Source organism: Orbilia oligospora (assembly GCF_000225545.1).
Source record: "Orbilia oligospora ATCC 24927 unplaced genomic scaffold scaffold00083, whole genome shotgun sequence".
NCBI classification, from domain to species: domain Eukaryota; kingdom Fungi; phylum Ascomycota; class Orbiliomycetes; order Orbiliales; family Orbiliaceae; genus Orbilia; species Orbilia oligospora.
In genome coordinates this window covers 1,528,457-1,546,513 of record NW_011645640.1, presented here as the reverse complement: position 1 = coordinate 1,546,513, position 18,057 = coordinate 1,528,457, and the positions used below count along the sequence as shown (strand labels likewise).

At 46.0% G+C, this 18,057-nt stretch overlaps 5 protein-coding genes across 5 annotated transcripts; 2 read left to right on the top strand and 3 right to left on the bottom strand.

Moving 5' to 3' along the window:
- Positions 1-701: 701 nt before the first annotated feature.
- On the top strand, positions 702-2,611 carry AOL_s00083g441 (uncharacterized protein; the record flags this gene model as incomplete). Its single annotated transcript, XM_011125620.1, has 4 exons — positions 702-984; positions 1,038-1,114; positions 1,182-1,913; positions 1,967-2,611. 4 exons carry the CDS (start codon positions 702-704, stop codon positions 2,609-2,611), a joined length of 1,737 nt encoding a protein of 578 aa, XP_011123922.1.
- A 242-nt stretch (positions 2,612-2,853) lies between these two features.
- On the bottom strand, positions 2,854-4,297 carry AOL_s00083g440 (uncharacterized protein; the record flags this gene model as incomplete). Its single annotated transcript, XM_011125619.1, has 2 exons — positions 2,854-3,423; positions 3,491-4,297. 2 exons carry the CDS (start codon positions 4,295-4,297, stop codon positions 2,854-2,856), a joined length of 1,377 nt encoding a protein of 458 aa, XP_011123921.1.
- A 1,338-nt stretch (positions 4,298-5,635) lies between these two features.
- AOL_s00083g439 (uncharacterized protein) lies at positions 5,636-6,591 on the top strand (the record flags this gene model as incomplete). Its single annotated transcript, XM_011125618.1, has 3 exons — positions 5,636-6,068; positions 6,139-6,226; positions 6,300-6,591. 3 exons carry the CDS (start codon positions 5,636-5,638, stop codon positions 6,589-6,591), a joined length of 813 nt encoding a protein of 270 aa, XP_011123920.1.
- A 1,653-nt stretch (positions 6,592-8,244) lies between these two features.
- AOL_s00083g438 (uncharacterized protein) lies at positions 8,245-9,127 on the bottom strand (the record flags this gene model as incomplete). The annotated part of the gene is made up of 3 exons (XM_011125617.1): positions 8,245-8,335; positions 8,403-8,801; positions 8,970-9,127. The coding sequence occupies 3 exons, from the start codon at positions 9,125-9,127 to the stop codon at positions 8,245-8,247; spliced, it is 648 nt and encodes a 215-aa protein (XP_011123919.1).
- A 2,206-nt stretch (positions 9,128-11,333) lies between these two features.
- AOL_s00083g437 (uncharacterized protein) lies at positions 11,334-16,482 on the bottom strand (the record flags this gene model as incomplete). The annotated part of the gene is made up of 2 exons (XM_011125616.1): positions 11,334-15,007; positions 16,137-16,482. 2 exons carry the CDS (start codon positions 16,480-16,482, stop codon positions 11,334-11,336), a joined length of 4,020 nt encoding a protein of 1,339 aa, XP_011123918.1.
- Between the last annotated feature and the right edge of the window lie 1,575 nt (positions 16,483-18,057).

Sequence of the window (18,057 nt, the reverse complement as noted above, 5' to 3'; positions counted from 1 at the left end):
CAACGCCGGCTCATCAACTAAGATTAACATATATACTTAAGTACTTATACGTACCTACTTAAGTAGGCATATAAGTAATTTTATACTAGCAGATCCTAAGAAGATTTCGGACTCAACTAGACGTGCATGGATAGAGGACTGGCATCTCAGTACCCCACCACGTTTTTGACGCTATGAATACTGCTCCTACAAAGGAAACCTAAGGCAGCACCTCTTTCGAACATACATATGTAATTTACGCTTAAGTTCAGTGTAAAGTGACTTGCTAGAATGTAGGGTTGCTAACATTGCATGAACAATATTGATGCAGCTTCGGGATGGCCGTTTAAGTTGAAGATACAACTGTGTTGTACAATATGTACCATGCTCTGCCCATGATTTAAAATTCGCGATAACTCTTCCTCAAATTTATCCTCTTCTTTCCCAAACGGTTTGGTTTTGAATGCTTAAGTACTAGTGGCAGTAGTATTTCGCTACAAATAATAGCTCGGCTTTGCACTCGAAAACAGTCTGAGTTTTACATGGAAACTCAAAGAGTCACGGGAGTTGGAGTTTCATCTGTGGCGCAACATGGAACAGCGTTTGCGCCACATGTTGCAACACGACGCCGCGGAACTTTGGATTTTGCGCCAAAACTGACGAAGTCCTGTATTTACTCAACTTTAGCTCTGTAGCTCTACATACGAAGCTGGATAAGTGAAATGCCGCCTCCAATATCCACAATAAGGGCCCGTGGGTTATTCGTGATACCTCGGTATCGGAACCAATGGGTATGCCCGTCCTGTCTGACTCAATCCCGAAGACTCCATGCCGAAGCAGCCAAAACACCCAACCAGTCAACCCCCCCACCTCTAGTTGGAAGATCTCAGTCTGTGAAGTCTACAGTTAAGGGCAAAGAAAAAGATAGCGATAACTCAAAATGGGAGGTTACAGTTGGATTGGAGATCCACGCACAGCTCAATGCTTCTCGAAAACTCTTTTCTTGTATGTTCGGACTCATCTACCGGATTAATGTATCATGTACTGATTAACGATAGATGCTGCTACGTCTTTCAATGCACCTCCTAATAGTCGGGTAGCACCATTTGATGCTTCAATACCTGGTATACAGCCTGTCTGTTCTACCCTTACCCATCCTCCCTTATCGTAAATCGGCTGACGAAATTCCGAGGGAACTATAGAAACTCAACATTCCCACAATCGTACCCGCGATCCGCGCTGCTGTCGCCCTGGACTGTCGGATCAACCGCCGTAGCGCTTTTGACCGTAAACATTACTTTTACAAAGACCAGCCTAATGGCTATCAAATAACACAATTTTATCACCCTTTTGCGTCAGATGGGAAGATAGTATTAAACGAACTGGATGGTTTAGATCCATCCGAAGTCGTGGAAATTGGAATAAAGCAAGTACAGATGGAGCAAGATACTGCAAAATCGATATTTCAACCTTCGACGGAGGATACACCGGCAAGAACCCTCGTAGATCTCAACAGAACCGGCTCAGCTTTGGTTGAGATTATTACCACACCAAGCCTTAAATCCTCGAAGCATGCGGCAGCATGTCTAAAGAAAATCCAAAGCATCCTGAGGGCTTCTACAGCAGCTATCGATGGTATGGAAAAGGGAGGAGTACGATGTGACGTCAATGTTTCCATTCAAGGAAGGGGATTGCCAGGGCTGGGAAGAAGGGTTGAGATCAAAAATTTGAATAGTGTCAAGGCAGTACAAGAAAGCATCGAAGCGGAAATAAAACGACAGATAGCAGTACGTGAAAGGGGCGGTGAAATCGAAGGTGAAACTCGGGGTTGGGATGCTGTTAAAGGAGAGTCGAGAAAACTGCGTAGTAAAGAGGGAGAAGTGGATTATAGATATAAACCAGACGCAGAGTTGCCACCCCTAATAATTGACGAAGTAAGTACACATATCAAGTATGGAATTTTATTAAGCCATGCTAACATTTATAGTCCCTCGTAAACCACATCAAATCGACTCTACCCCCATTACCTGACCAGATTATTTTGGGGTTAATGAACGAGCCATTCGCCCTAACGCTCAAAGATGCCCGCACCATGGTCGACCTAGACGATGGAGCAAGAGTGAATTACTATAGATCGATCTACGAGGATTTATCGGCTCGTCAAGACTTTAAACCAGGTTCGAAACATTTAGGTAAATTGGTAGGAAATTGGACACTCCATGAACTAGGAGGTAGACTGGCTTCCAGTTTTATTGCATGGTTGGACAATCCGGTTACTACGGCTCAAATGGCGGACCTCCTTTTCAACCTCCAAAATGGAACTCTCACCGCAGGGAATGCCAAACGGGTTCTGGACCATCTTGTCACCTTTAATGATTCAAATATTCGTGTTGTAGATCTAATCGAGGAGTACGATCTTGGATCACGGTCTACTGAAGGGGAGGATGATGAAGGGCTCATCCAGATTGCGAACCATATTATTTCCGAATATCCCGAGAAAGCAGAGCAGGTGCGATCCGGGAAGAAGCCAAACCTCAAGAACTTCTTCATTGGAAACCTGATGAAGGCGACTGGAGGCAAAGTCGATGTTCAGGCTTGCAAGCAGGTTATTGAGAAGATCTTTTCCGCATAACATATACTAAACATGCGAACCACACTGTACTGAAAAACGAATATAAGATCAAGACTGTAAATACAACGACATAAGCAAATAATCATAGGCATCTCTGACCTCGTAATTGGACATGAAAGCTGAAATCCCCAAAAACCTATGTCGGCTGACAAGCAAAACCTTCCATCCTGGCTATAGTTCCCTCTCTTTATTCCGTAATCATGTATTCAACTCGACAGATAGACTTTATTTACTCTCCTTGTTTATAATTTATCGCCCTCCCACAATGACCTATCTCCTTGCAAAAGGGCTGCATTGGTGAGAGTTGAGCCCTGAGGCGGCGGTCTTGGATTTGGAACCACAGGCCTGAACCTCCCGTTATATCTAGATCTTTCATCGTAGAAGTAGCGTGAGTGGTCTATCCCATCTCCTTTGTGGTCCTCATTTTTAATATCATGCCCTTGGTTTTCGTCCTCGTCCTCGCTGCCACCGTTGGCCCCCATCATCTCATAAAGTTTTTGCCGATACTGAATCTGCCCTTCTCTATATCCATTCATCCATCCAATAGCCCACATACGATCCCTATCCCCCCCAGAAGACTCACTCAAACGAGAGTCCACAGGACTACGACGCTCGCGGGCTCCACGAAAGAGGTATGAAACCGAGAAGAAACACCATGGCAAAGCAAAAAAGGAAAGATCCCAGGCGAACAGTACAGCGATCATGAACATTGCTGAGCTAAAGAGAGCGATCAAGAACCATATAAAGAAGGCCCAGGGTATACCTGCACTCGGCTTACGTTCTTGGTAGGTGTATAGCCCGGCATCGATAACCTTTCCTGAATTTAATACCATCTTTTTTATATGGCTTCGTGACTAAAATAGTGAAGCTGGCACCTACAGCGTTAAATAGTTGACAATAAATGTTCAGAGGAATAAAGGGCAGACCTACAATGTACCAGCAAATCAGCGGTTCGACAATGTGAGATTCCCAGATTTTGAAGTTACCTTCGAACTCTCTGTGAAATAAATCAGCAAGGAGCGGGCTCAAGCTTCTAACTACAACAAAGTTGAAACTCGTAAATGGGAGAATAAGTGCAATAATAAATATCACTTTGGGGATGAGGTTAACCAACTGCAAGCAGAAATATAGAACCCGGTTTAACAGCCCCCACAGCTCTGGGAGCAACAATAAGCCAAGCTTATAAGTTTCAATCCAGTCGTCGTAGTACTGGAGCGACTCAAAGAAATTATGCCCCCCTGGAAGCAATTCAGGTCCATAAAAGAAGAAAAACCAGGATAACGCCGCGTTGCCGTGGATTCTTGAGAGTATCTCTGACTTTATGGCCGCGGCAAGCTCTGTAGATCCGAGTAGGAAGCTATATATTTGTGAAAATGGTTGTGGAAGTATAACGCTGTCAAATCGCTTGAAGCCGTTGAACGAGAAGGAGTATATGAGCCAGATCCAGAAGTAGATGTTCTTAAACGGGGATGTAATAAGTACTAGAGTGTTCCGAAAGCTGCTAGGCGACGGAAGACAGATTTCGATGTTGCTACTATTAATATTGAGAGGCAGTTTGAATCTGACACAATTTTCTATCCATTTCGGCATAGGGAAAGTGAACGAAGGGGTAGAAATGGTGATGGGTTGGTTTAGGGATATTCCTCCAGATGGTAGCGACTTATGTAGGCGAACCGCGCTCTGCATGATAATTTCCTTGGTGTTCAGAATTTTTTTTCATGGAGAGCTTTGAAACGTTGGTTTGAATACTAACAATGAAATTTCTACGCAGTGCTTTCGATGAATGTTCTAAGTCAGTGTGGTCGTTATCAAAGACTTCTCTTTTGTGTTTTCTTTGTTGGATTCTGCTATTCTCACAGACGTTACCGGATTCTTCCTAAACCGCAAATCCGAAGCAATTTTCACAAGCTTAGTAGACTATAAGTTCTCAATTAATTAATTGGACGTAGAGTTTCTTTCCAGACTAATATACTAGGCGCATAACCTGAAGCTATCGCCCCAATTTTTATGAGGCATGTGCAGTGCCCGCATACCCCAAGCGAACTTGGTTGAAGCTCGAAAGCTACGGTTGTCAAAAACTGCAAGTGCGTACCCATTACTAGCGCTGTTACACAACATCTCATTCTGAGCAGCCTCATTATGTACACTTCGCTAGTTGGCCAACCGCATCATGCAAAATTAGTTCTTGAATCCTATTATGTCGCCTTTGCGGACCATTCTCCCGCTTGGGTTTAACTTCGGCCAAAGGAATCATGAAAAGTGATATCCATTTTCTGATACCAAGCTCAATTCAACTCCACTCCCACGCCAAGCTCGATGGCTTATATGTATGATCTCGCTACAGAACAAGGGGGTGCAGTCCCATGACGTAGTTTTGATGATGTGCAGACAGGCTGTGTGAGGCCGTTACCCGATTTATCGACACAACTTGATTTCTGGTGTAAGTAGTTTTCGGACTCACACCAGTAAGATATAGAAGAAAATGGGTTTGATCTTTGTCATTTTAGTGCGGAATTTACGATTATTTGGAGTAACTAGCCTCAATTCCTAGCCAGGTTGAAAGAGTTTCGCCCAACGTTAACCTATGTGTCAATTCGGGTAGGCACCGGATGTGTGTAGCGTCATTATGTGAGTGTGAAGACGGGATATTTGGCACGTACCTCGCAGATCCTACGATTGAGCTGGTCCTTTTAGTAGTCCCTCTCCCGCTTCCTCTGTGTCGTGTTTTATAACGTCTTCCTTCCGGATTTTATCGCCACTGGAGTTTTGTTTCTCAATTTCTCCCCCAAAGTTACTCTCATCAAGCTTGCGACTTTCTCTGGCGCTGGTGATATTGAATCTTCGCGGCCCGCATATACGTGCTTTCCTTCTTCCAAAGCGCAGATTATATAACCTATCAAGTGATATCTTATATTTTCTGTCTCCAATCCATCCGCTGAAGAATCAATTTCAAACAGCGCCAGCCAGCCAGCTCTGGGTCCCAACCTCGCAAGTATCCATTGAAGTTCCTAGAATCTCGCCACAATGGAAGTCGCTCCAGGTTCCAAAGCCACCCTTTCTGATCCAGCATCCCCGGGTCCCGGGTACATTTTCTTTCGCCTCGTCAATATCGTAACTCTCATCGCCTGCTTTGCCGTCCTGGCACAGGCCATGTCCATGTTCTCCAACTCAAATTCAAGCACACCGCAATCTGTCGTTTTTATGTTCGCGGTGGGGATAATAGGTACTGTGTGGTCGATACTGATATTGATAACATTCCTACGGGCGAATAATGTATCGATCACCATCGCTTTCTTCGATTTTGTGGGGATGATATTGTGTATTGTGGGTGTGGCATTATTGACGAAGCCGGCGATTGATGAGTGCGCGGCGGCGAAGGCGGGGGACCAGAATGAAATTTCTAGGACTGATAACGTAGGTTCGGTCTGTGGGTTGTTAAGGGCGGGGTGGGGGTTAGGTATGATTTTGTTCCTGCCATCATCTTTTTAGGTATTGACGGGGCTAATTTGATTCAATTGATATAAAAGCGCTTGCGAATATCGTCTTATTCTTCCTCTGTTGTGTCGGCGGCGTCCAGATAGCTATGATGGTAGCGGATGAATACCGACGAGTTGGGTAAGCTATTGATTGGTTCTGAAATATAACCGATAAGGCCCATTATATCTATGTTCTAACATTTTAATTCCAGAGGACCCGTCGCCCGCCGTACCGTCATCGAAGAAGGATATCCGGTCCAGCCCGCTGTCAGAAACGTTTCACAAACGACCACAGCAGCGGTGCCAGTTCAGCCCGGTGCCGTATTTGTCGAAAAGGACAGGTCATCAAAGCGACACAGGACAAGCCGGAGCGGCGATCGCCATCGCCATTCCCATTCGTCATCTAAGAGGAGAAGATCGTCCCATGCATCTATCGGAACTAGAGATGATTATTACTACCCTGATAGAAGAGATTCGAGGAGGGACTCAAGAAGGGACTACTAGATACATCTTTTGAAGTTTCCCACAAGAACGATAGCCCCCCCCCATATTTAAGCCTTTGAGGGGTACATTTGAAGGGAAGATTGATACCGGCCTGGAAGAGACGTGGCTATAGATTAAATATCTAAAGAGAGTCATGATCAAGAGATGGAATATGCTATAGGAAGGACTCTAGCATATCTCAGTTGAAAGCATAAAACGGGTTGATTATGACTTATATTGCTAGAGGAAATTTCTCGAACGACCTATGTATTACGGATTTAACGTGCAATAAACGTGTGTTTCCGATAATATCTCTTCCCCTTTCCTCTTTGCGCATTGTTTCCTGTAATTGGTACTATTTGAAAACCAAGTTCTTTCTGCAAACCTTTTCGGGACGGAAAATATTTCATGCTATTACCATTGCTTTTTATCTTCATTTTTAGGTTTCTTGATGGAATAATGTTTGTATGATATATATCACGAATGGGAATTGATGCTTACGTTTATCCAGCCTCACCATTATATACTCGTGGGCTACATTTGAGGTGGATTAGTTGGCGGGCTTGAGGCTATATATAGATACCCTAGTGCCGTATTGCATATTGTAGATGCGGTCCACTAATCATGAGCCATGGTTTTATACTTTGTTCTATGTTAACCAGGTCGTCACCATGTTTAAATTGAGAATTAACTACTCCCAATCTACTGTTACGAGTACAACCTTCAACACTCCTGCAGCGTCAGAAATGCCCTCACTTACACTCACGACACGGTAGAGTATGCCTCACTAACTGTGCGACCTAAAACCCCCCCTTCGAAGACCTAGATGACGGGTACGTGTTAGTGGCTAAACCGTTGTTGATTAATTATCATGAGCCGATAATATACAGTGTGCGCATGTGCACCGTACGGCGACACGCGTCAAAGCACGGTAAAATTATATCACACCCAAATAAGGTAATTGACCCATTTTGTAATTTGGCTAGAAGGGCGTGATCCGATTTGCTACGGAGGACCTCCAGATCTGGCGATGCGGGGGGGGAGTTTTGTGTTGATGTTGGAAAATGTGTATATATACACCGACTCAGGAATACCACCGTTCCTTTAGCATCTACCATGTCAAGGTTACAAAAATAGGAGACGGTAGACATTGTTCTTAGGTGAGATACGAGCCTCACCTACGGGAAATTACCATTTTCATTTAGGTTTGAGGATTTAAATGCGGACTAGGTATTTATATTAAAAAAGTCTGGGGAAAAGCATGTATTCCTTCATGATATCATTTAAATCATTCATCAACCGTAGGGATCGGTATCGTATGCATACATGAAATGATTGGGAGGGTGTAGTTGACCCCAATCTGAGTAATAAGAATAACTGGTAAGTCTCGTAAAGCAGAGAACGCCGTTTTCCTAACATGATATCGAAAATCAAATATGCAAAAAATGAAGACGGAACCAGGGGGGTAAATGGTTGGGAAGGGGCATATATGTACATTCGGGGTGGTCATAAGGGTAACTTCATAATTGTGGGGAAATTGCGGAGCATAAGGAAAGGATGGGTATCGCGGAAGAAGCAGCAAATATTTCTAGGTAAGTGATTAAGTTGAAATTTTCGGACGTGTGAGTGGGTTATTTTGAGGGGATCTGCTGACTTTTTTGATATCGTGGAGTTCTAGCCCTCGACATCGACAATGTCAGCGACTTCCTTCTTGTCTGCTGATAGAACATCAAAAGAAAGATAGATCATATAGATAAACATTATACTATAATTGATAGTTAGCATTCCATTATAACGACCAAATATAATATCTTCGGAAATGAAGTACTCACAGTGAAAAAAGTTGGAATACGAAGGCAGCCTTCCAAGCCCCACAAAGTTGGTGCCACAAAAACGTGGACAGCTGGCTCTGCGCTGCATAGATGAGCACAGATGCTGTGACTGTTCCTGAGCCCTCGTAGCCAGTGTACCCTGGGCCGCTCGTGGTCACTACAGTCTGCGGTGGCGCCCAAAGAATACCGGTGTCGTGACAGTAATCATTCGCATTATTATTCTGATCGGAGAATAGTGCCAAGGAGCTACCGATTAGTGCGACAAGCCAGAGAACGAACCCTACGAGCGAAAATGCGAGCATAAAAAATGGGGTGACCATGCGCAGTTGGAATAGCATTACTACGGCGGCGATGAGGAAGAGAGTGATGACTGCGACTGCTAGGGACATTTGGAAGTACCTACGATATTTGGGTTAGCCCTCTGCTCTCTTTTGCTTTTTTTAAGAAAATAAAATACGAGGCGATTTCGACACAATACCCATGAGGGTATCTCGTGGTCAAAACACCAATTTGGGGAGTAATGGCGCAAAGAACATTTTTTGGGGAGAAGGTTGTACTGGTACTTACCATGGTTGTGGTCTGTCTAGGGCATTCTGGACAGCAGTAAACTGGGCATAGATCGAGAGTACGATAATGGAAAATATTCCCAGAAAAATAAGCCAGTACGTAAAGATATCCCTAGGCCAACGGTAGGACCTGTACTCGACTTCGACTTCGTCTGCCATGATAACTTTAAGCTCAAACTAAGCTATATGCAGGGCCGGGGTAAATGATGATGGTGGTGTGAAGACTGGTCGCCTGACGTGTTGTGTCAGTAGACGAGGGAATCCGATTCGGCTGGTTCGTTTTGGCTGGGAAGAGGGTGTGCTCTATTCGCACTTAGTGAGGAATGCTATTTGCCGATAGGTGTTTTTTGGCTGGAAAACCCCGGGCTCAACGGTTAGGTGCAGCAAAGACGCTCTGATTTGCAGTGTAAGGCAGCTGTGAGATCCCGAGCACTGGATGCGCTTATCCGCGTATTTTTGTCCGAGTTTATTCTAGAGTTTTTTTTTTTTGAAACTGTACAATATTCACTGGCGGGAGTAACGCCAGAAAAAGAAGCGGAAGGGGCGAGTATGGATAGGTAAGACAAGGCCACAGGCTCACAAGCCAGTGAGGAAGAGAGAAGGAGAAGGGAGGGCACAGAAAAGTGTGCCGAAGGGAGTAGATATGTATGACCGCGGATTTCGCACGCAGCTACAACCAACAGGGTCTACCGTCTTCGATCAAAGTGAAAAGACGGGAAGTTAGACAGCTCAGCTGAACAGAAAGAGAGAGAAAATTAACATCGGTGCAACCATCCGAGACGCGGGACAGGAATTTATCTAAGTTTTTATATGACCACCGTTAACAGCGATAATGGGAGGTTGGAATAAGTCAGAGCCGTATTGGCGGTTCCTGCAGCCTCCGGCCTGGGTAATCTTCCCGTAGAATCGAAGCTAGCAAGCTGAGCTGCAAACCATGGCCAGCAAGCTGCCAGCACGTCGACATGCGACAGGCTGCAGCGCGGGAAAAATGAAAAATGAGGATAAATGGAGCATAGCGTGGGGCTGGCAGCAAATGGCGTGTTGCGGTGTTGGACTGTGGTTGGCTGGTTACACGCACCTTTCCAGAAGAGGAAATATAAGTGCCCCACGCCACGCAACACAAAAACCATAAAAAATGGGGAGGCGGCGAAACCTCTCACCAGGGGAAGCGAGGGTATTCCAGCCTCAGGAATTCGGTGACGTGAAACGGAGAGAATAGCGGTGGTGACGAAATCTTTTCGTAGAAAAGGGTATAGGCTGATCTATAATTCGAAATATCCGGGCAAACTAATGATGCAGGGACCAATAATGCTTTGCATGACATTCGGAATTCGGGCGGCTTTTTGTGATGTTTCTGGGAGTGAGACTTAATGCAGCGAAGGGACAGAAGAAGCTAGGCGCCTTTTGGTGATGCTTCACAAGACTCGATGCCGACCTTAGACTCATCTCAAGCAGTGATATAGGGGTAAAATCTTCTTTCGGAAAACTTCTGGGAAATCCTTTTGCCTATAGCGGGGCCTTTACGAACGCGTGTGTACGTGTAGTAACTACTTACTTATGTGATAATCATCGCGGTCGCAAGCAATAAATATTTCAATTAATAACTTTGTAAGATCGAATGGGTAAAGCATCGCAATGTCAACCAAAAAGAAAATCAGATAAATTATCGAAAAGAAAGGCGCCAAATATCGCTATCGTACAGGATATCACAGCAGAAGCGAACGAAGCAGAGAAGCAAAAAAAGCGATTTCGTGGAGATAAAAAAAGGAAATTCTGGTATCTTGGTTCAGAAAACATTAACTCCGAGACCTTTCCCATATACATTAAATATACCCAGAAAGCGAAAGAATGGTTCCGAACGGAAATCCATGAATAAAAGTGATGCAAAACCAAGATAAGCAAGGCAGAAAGCGCATAACATAAAGTAAATGGTATCAAATCGAGAAATAGCAGATATGGCGCCGAATTTAAAACTTCAATCAACACAAGGAACTAAAACAAAGAAAGTGAGTAACATCGAAACATTAGGTCAAAGACTTTTTCCGTAAAAATATCTTTTGTCTTTCCCCCAATCTTTTTTTTGAGAAACAATCTTTTCCCCCAGAAAGAGAAAACAAGGACAATTTGTACATGACCATATTAAATGGAAAAAAAAAAAAAAAGATATGTATGGATCCTTCTTAAGAAATATAAAGGTATCACCAAGAAAATGAAGAATCTGCATCTGCAGATTGTGTAGAAGAAGATTAACCAACAGCGGTCGAAGTGGAAGGGTGTTGAGGGTAGAAAGACGAAGTCCCGCTATCGTCAAAAAGTGTCATAGCGTGGAGTTGTGAGTTATGTCGTAGGTATAGGAAACGTAACATTATGCTTTCGTTCCAACGGGCGTATTATTCATTGTCGTGGCATCAGATTTCCCGTCCACGGGCTTTGAGGCCTTGCCCTTGATGGCATCGCCCAACAAGTCCTTAGCGCAGAAGGCGAAACCTGCGGTGCAGGCGGTCATAACCATAAACATTCCGAACCAAGTAGAAACACAGAGGAAGAGTAGAAGAGGCATGAGGAAGAAGATACCCGCAAGAATGCCCAGTTGGACTGGAGTTTCTTGCTTCATAATCCAGGTAATGAGAGTGTCGAGGACGCCGAGGACACCCTCAACAGGCAGGCTAGGCTTTTGAGTCGAGGTGAACGATGGGGAACGAGAAGAACGAGCGGATGGAATATGAACTCGCATAGGGGTAGAAGTTGGTTCATCATTGATGAGATTGGAGAAGTCATTCGCCTTGAAGACGAAGTCCATTTCCTCAGGCACAACTGGCTGATGAAGAGTCATCCATTCACGGTACTCTCTCACGCTCTCATTAGTTGCTCCAGGGAGTTCATTAAGGATCTTTGCATAAGCAGCCAAAGCGTTATTATATTGTTGAAGTTTGACGAAGATGGCTCCCATCAGCTCCAGGCGGCGAGCAGATCTCTCATCAAGAGGACCAGGGGCTCTGTGACCTGTCTGGTTGAGGCCTCGGCGGGTTCGTAGACCAGCACCTCCACCGCTGCCCTGCTCTGCATTATCAAGGCCTTCAAGAATCGATTCGAGTTCGCAAATCTCATCCTGAAGGTGGAGCAAGATGCGATGGTTGAGGTTGTCAAAACGGCGATACATGGCGGAGTTAGGAGTAACAGCCAAGTGATTGGACAAGTGAGGGTATCCAAGGGCGACTGGGATGGTAGTCAAAGCAGCGTTCTTAGACAAAAATGATCCAGCCACAGAAGAGTGTCGAGTAGGAGGACGGGACTGAGCGCGGCATGGCTTGATCGCTGGAGGGCTGTCTTCTGGTGTGGGAAGACCATGTTTTTGCTTGCTGGGGAGACTGGTGTTGATAGATGGCGGCTGACGAGGATGACTTTGTTCCATGCTGGCTTCAGATTTGATATCTGCCTCAGAAAGCGGTTGCATGCGACTGCTAGCAGCGCTAGTAAGTTTCGCGGACGAGGTATCAGAAAAGTTGGAACTAAACATGGTTTGTTTGTTGGGAGTGATAGTGTTGCGTCTTCGAGTCTTTGCGGGTTTGGCCCAACTTTGGTCATCATTGCCATCTTTTCCAAGTTCGAATTCTTCGCGGGAAGGCCCGTCCGGGATCCTGTCGGTGGGTGGTCGGGAACCGCCTTTGACACTATCCGTGTCGGCCCACTCTGCGGTCCATTGGCCATGGATGCTGTTCCTCTTGTTGGGTGTTCCGAATTCACCAGAGTTTGGTCGACGTTTAGCGTATTGTGGGCTAGCAGACGGAATGCTGTGTGGTTCTTCGTACTCCGGTTCCTCTTGGTGATATTGGCCCTGGTCGTAGTATCCTTCGTAACCTCCATAGTAGTCATCATACCCAGGTTGATTATAAGCCATACTGAGATTGCTAGGAGCATGTTGTCTAGCCCCCATGTGGTTCCATCGCCCACCAAGAACAGTTGTGGCCATCTCGGAGACGTTGGAGTTAAGCATGGAACTAAAGTTGGGAGAGTAGCTGCTAACTTGACTACCACCGAAGCTCTTCCCATAACCACCGTTGAGGCTAGAAGTAGGTGGTGGTGGGCGCTGGCCTCGCATGTTGTACTGGGGTCCAGGACCATACATTGGGTTTCTTTGTTGTGGTGGCGCTTGTTGTCTGTAAGGCTGGTGCGGGTGCGGGTGCGGGTGCGGTGGTGGATATGCTTCTTGAAAGTTTCTTTGTGGTGGAGGTGGTGGTGGATGCGGAGGGTACCCACCATACATATCGTGTGCGGCTTGTGGAGGTGGAGGTGGTGGTGGGGCAGGAGCACGTTGGTTGGGTGGCATGCGTGGGCGACCGCGATATGATGGTGGTGCTTGTGGTGAAACGTATGAAGAGTAAGCAGGATAATCATCCTCGTGGTATTCCTCGATCTCGGTTGCTTCGACGGTTGCCTGCGCTTCCGCTGCGGCTGCTGCAGCCGCCCGACGAGCATGCACAGACTCCTTGAAATGAGATTTTTGCGGGGTATGGACCATAGCATTGTCGGGAGCTTCGTTAGGAAGGCTCTTGTAAGGGTCGACCATGGGAGGCATTGGCGGAGCCGGTTGGAGAGTTGGATCTACTGGTACAGCTTCCGTTGACATGTAGGGATCGTAGTGCATCGGATAGGCGCCGTATGCACCGTAAGCCTGTGGGGAAGAAAAGTAAGGATCTTGAGGATGCGCAGGCGTGGCCCGTGGGGGAAGTGCAGATGTCGGAGTGGCTTTCTTGGGGCTGGCTGGTTTTACTGGAGTCTTCGGCCGAGGTTCTGGAGCTGGGGTCTGTCTAGGAGGAGCTGGAGTCTGTCGTGGAGGAGCTGGAGCCTGTCGGGGAGGGACTGGAGACGGTTCAGGAATTGGCGCCGATACATCAGAAGCAGCCTGGTGTTCTTCTTCCTGAGCGGCTTCATCTTCTTCGCCTTCGTCAAGGAACTCGAAAACACTAGCATCAAGTCCTAAACCAGCTGGGGCACCTTGAGCGACACCAGCGATAGCAGTTTGTCGACTTGCACTGCTTGAGAAGGAATTCCTCTTGCGGTTAAGTGGCGGATATTGGTAAGCACCGTAAGCATCCTGGCCGTATGCATCTTGATCATATTCGGGACCAGTCACTGTAGCATTAGAGTAAGTCCGGCTATGGGCAGGTGGTCGAGTATTAACGTTATTCTTTGTCGGTGGGACTGCGGACTTTGGAGTTGGAACAGAGTTTTGTGGAGCGAAGCCTTGCTTTGGTTCGCCAGACTTCATACCTTCGGAGCTCGAGGCTTCAGAAGTGGCGGCAGAGCCTCTTGACGGTGGGGCCGGGGCTTCTGGCATCGGAGATTGGGCCTCGTCGCTTACAGAAGCGAAGTATCCATTATTCTGAGTTTGGAGACCGGATAACTTTCTAAAATTTGCTAGTCTGGAAGAGTCTTGTTCAAGAGAGGAACCTGACGAGCCAGACGACACTGAGGGGGAAGATGAACCGGATGAAGCAGAGACTACGGATGAGGGGGCCAGTGGAACTGGCTGGCCCGCCTTCTGCGGCTTTTTTAATGCAGGCATGGCTAGGTGGTGTGAGCTTCTATTCTTGCTTTCGCTTTCGCTTTCGCCTTCGTCGTCCTCGGATATGGAGACGGGCGTGGGAGGTTTATGAAGACCAGATATCAAAGTCTCAGAGGGATATGAAGCACTAGAGGGGTACGCAGAATAAGATCGCGGGCGCGGGCGATTCAAATTAAGATTAGGGCTGCCTGTGGTCGACGGCCCCGACGACGAAGAGATGTTCTTGGAATGCACCTGTGCAGCTGCAGCGGAAAACTTTGCAGCAAGGTTAGTAACTTGAGAGCTAGCAGATGCTGACGTAGAGATGCTGCTGCTGATAGGCCCAATCTTGGAGTCGATTGGGGGCGTGGTGGATGATGGGCTGGCAGCCGGAGTGGGCAGCGAATGATTGTTCGAGTTCTTGCTGGAGTCCAGCTTGGAGGACGACGACGAAGGAAGGCTCGTCAGGATGTGAGTTGGCTTTTCACTGGCTGCTAATAACAAACCACAACGATAATAGTAAGAAATAAGAATTAGTTCCGGTGGGACACCTTATAACGGGACTCGCTCCAGACTAGCAAGACCCTAAAGCACTAACATGGGCTTGGGCATGGGCAGAGGCATGAAAAAGGAGGCTAAGGGAAAAGGAAGCTAAGGGAAAAAAGGCAAAGGGCAGCACAGGAATAAGTTTAAAACTGCCAGAGGAACTGGGAAAATGCGGGGCGCACAACCTGGGAAAGTGCAAGTTCGGGATGGCAGTCTAAACCCCACGAGCACCGAAGAATGAAGGCGAATCTTCTGGCGTCGATACTCGATATGTTTATGAAAATGATACGAAAGGACAGAAGTGTGTTTATTCGACACAGTTTCCCTTGACGCCGGAAAAACTCCCTTCATTCACATCAAGTGCCTTTTGGTACCCTCCGTGACTGAACGAAGAACGATTGGAACCGGGACACCCTTCGCGTCGTCGGTTGCAGCTGGGCAAATGCGGATGGGCGAAAATATTTTTCTCACAAAAGGGAAAGGGAAAGCCCAGCCTGCTCCAGAAGTGGGCTGGCGAATGGGAAAACCTTTGGGAAAACTTCTGGGAAAACTTTTGTCCAATGAAAGCTTGAGCAAGCGCTTGAACAAGACAAGGGCAGGCCTCGAAACCAGAACGACTGACCACGAAAATCTCTTGCCCTTTTTTTTGTTTTCTTTCTTTCCTATTTCTTCGTCCTCTTTCTCGTTTTTTCTGTGGGAAAAAAAGGCGAGAAGGGCAAAAAAAGACTAGTAAAAAGGTTAACGGGTATGGGCGAGGGTTCCCAAACACCCATTAAACTAAATAATAGTCATGCAGTATGCATCTGCAGCTAGAAAAGCTCGACAGCAAAAGTGGATCGTGGAAGAATGCAACATGACAAACAACCTTGCCCGTTAAGACCACTTGCATGGTCCGTCACAAGCTGATAGGGAAGAAAAAAACCACAGACTCAAAATCCAAAAACAGAAGCCAGTAAGGTAAACATGCGATAGCCACACCATTGGACGATGTTGACGTCTGCAAACAAACCAGAAGCAGAGACGTGGTTATATGTAAATATGACAATAACTTCAAAAGAACTGCGTCTGCTTGCTTACCGAATCCCTGTCTCGTAGCCTCAGACATTGACATAGTCCTAATCCTTCCCTGCGGTTGTTGGCGCTTCTCAGAAGTATTCACCGTCAACGGCGGGACTCCCAGGCTCCATCTCTTGTTCTTTTCCTTGCCAGCTCCCGTACGACTGTTACCAATATTATTGTTCTTCTCGTCGCTTTTGTTCCTCTTATGCGCTGGCTTGTTGACCCATGTATCCAATCCACCTTTGTTAGGTTTGTGGTTTCCAACTGTAATTCTTTCGTGAAGGCTATCCAGTTCGTCCTCAGAGTCGATAACTGTTTCTGCCGTAGGATATGGCGGGCGTTGAATATCTAATGTTGGACCCATTTTTGAAATATATATGCCGTTTGAAGAAAGCCGGGACGATTGTAAAACGAAAGAGCTGCTGATCCACGAGCTATATCATTTGATAGATTCCGTTCAGATTTTGAAAATAGTAGTATTATTCCGGGATACTGTTGGTTGAATGAGAGAAAACAGTCATAGACCACCCAGATGATATCAGATAATAATGTCGAAATAATATGTATCTTCTCGGCTTTTCCCGTGCTCTCTTTTGATCCGTACAGATCTACTCTTTCCGGCCGGTACAACCGCTGGTACTACTTTGATGTCGACGGCGATAAGGTTATGAAGCACAAGGGCTGAACGATGGAAAGTGGGAGACAAAAAAATAATAATAACCTTCTGGAGGTTAGAGGGTTAAAAAAAGATCTAGAAGTATAAGAGGGAGCAAGAAAAGCAAGGGAGGGGGGTACGAAAAGATATTAACCTTGTGCTTCCAACCAAAGGGGTACAAACACCTTTCAAGGTATGTATGGAGTTTGTTTTTCAAATAAGGTAAATTTCACGTCTATGAACGGCCGATTATTCAGTTCGTGGAGCGCAGATGAAAATAAGAAATTTGTATTTTGGAAGGTGCGTGTGTGTGTGTTCACCGGTCGTGGGGCTTGGGCGCAAAAAAGCACGGAGCGGTGTGGTTGAAGAACGGATCGCAGATTAAAGATCCTTGACTCGAGACCAAAAGACCTTCAAGGTCAGCCCACCACTACTCATAATTCCTTTCTTTCTCTTGTGCTTTTTGACTTCCAAGAAAGATTTGTTTTTTTGGGCCACACTTCGTCTGATATTCTGAAAATAGACGATTTTTTTCTTCCGCTCCTTCTTCGGGTAGGTGCCTGTTTGTGTCGAGGACTCCACAATTATTCCACGAGAACGGCCTTTGGACTACCTACTTACTTAACATTCTCGGTTCGTTTGCCAATAAAGTATCACGACCTATGGGAATATACTTTTCGTTGACAAACACTGACATGTGGTTGAGGAAGGCGACAATTGGACTTAGTGTATTAAGATATCTAAGATCTTAAGGGTTAATATCGATAAAGAAGGACCTCTACATAGTAGACTACAAACACAATTAGCCTAGGAACCCCGTGATTCTCGACGGCCGAGGTTTTGAATGAAACCTTCGAACGTGAGGAAACATCTTTTAATTTACATATTTCTTATTATATTTCTCATTACCCACGAGGCTTTTCTCACTTCAGCTTCACATATTACCGGCCGCGATTGCATCTTACACCCCTTAACCATACACGGTTCAAGGACGGAAGATTACGAACGGCCGACATACATACACGGTACATACTACATGGAATCCCATAATTATAAGATTCCTGTATCATAATCCCCTGGGTCGAGGCCCTCTGTGCCGTGTTGTAAGATAAACGGAAGGGTGTGATAGGAGGCCACAATTAATTGCCCCTCCCCCTCCACTACGGTGCCTGATAACTGGGGTTTTCTGACCACTCGCGTAAAAAGTGGCTTGCCCAAAGGCCCCTCCATATTAATATCTATCGCAAATAAGGCGGCCTGGTAATATATCCAGGTCGAAAACGA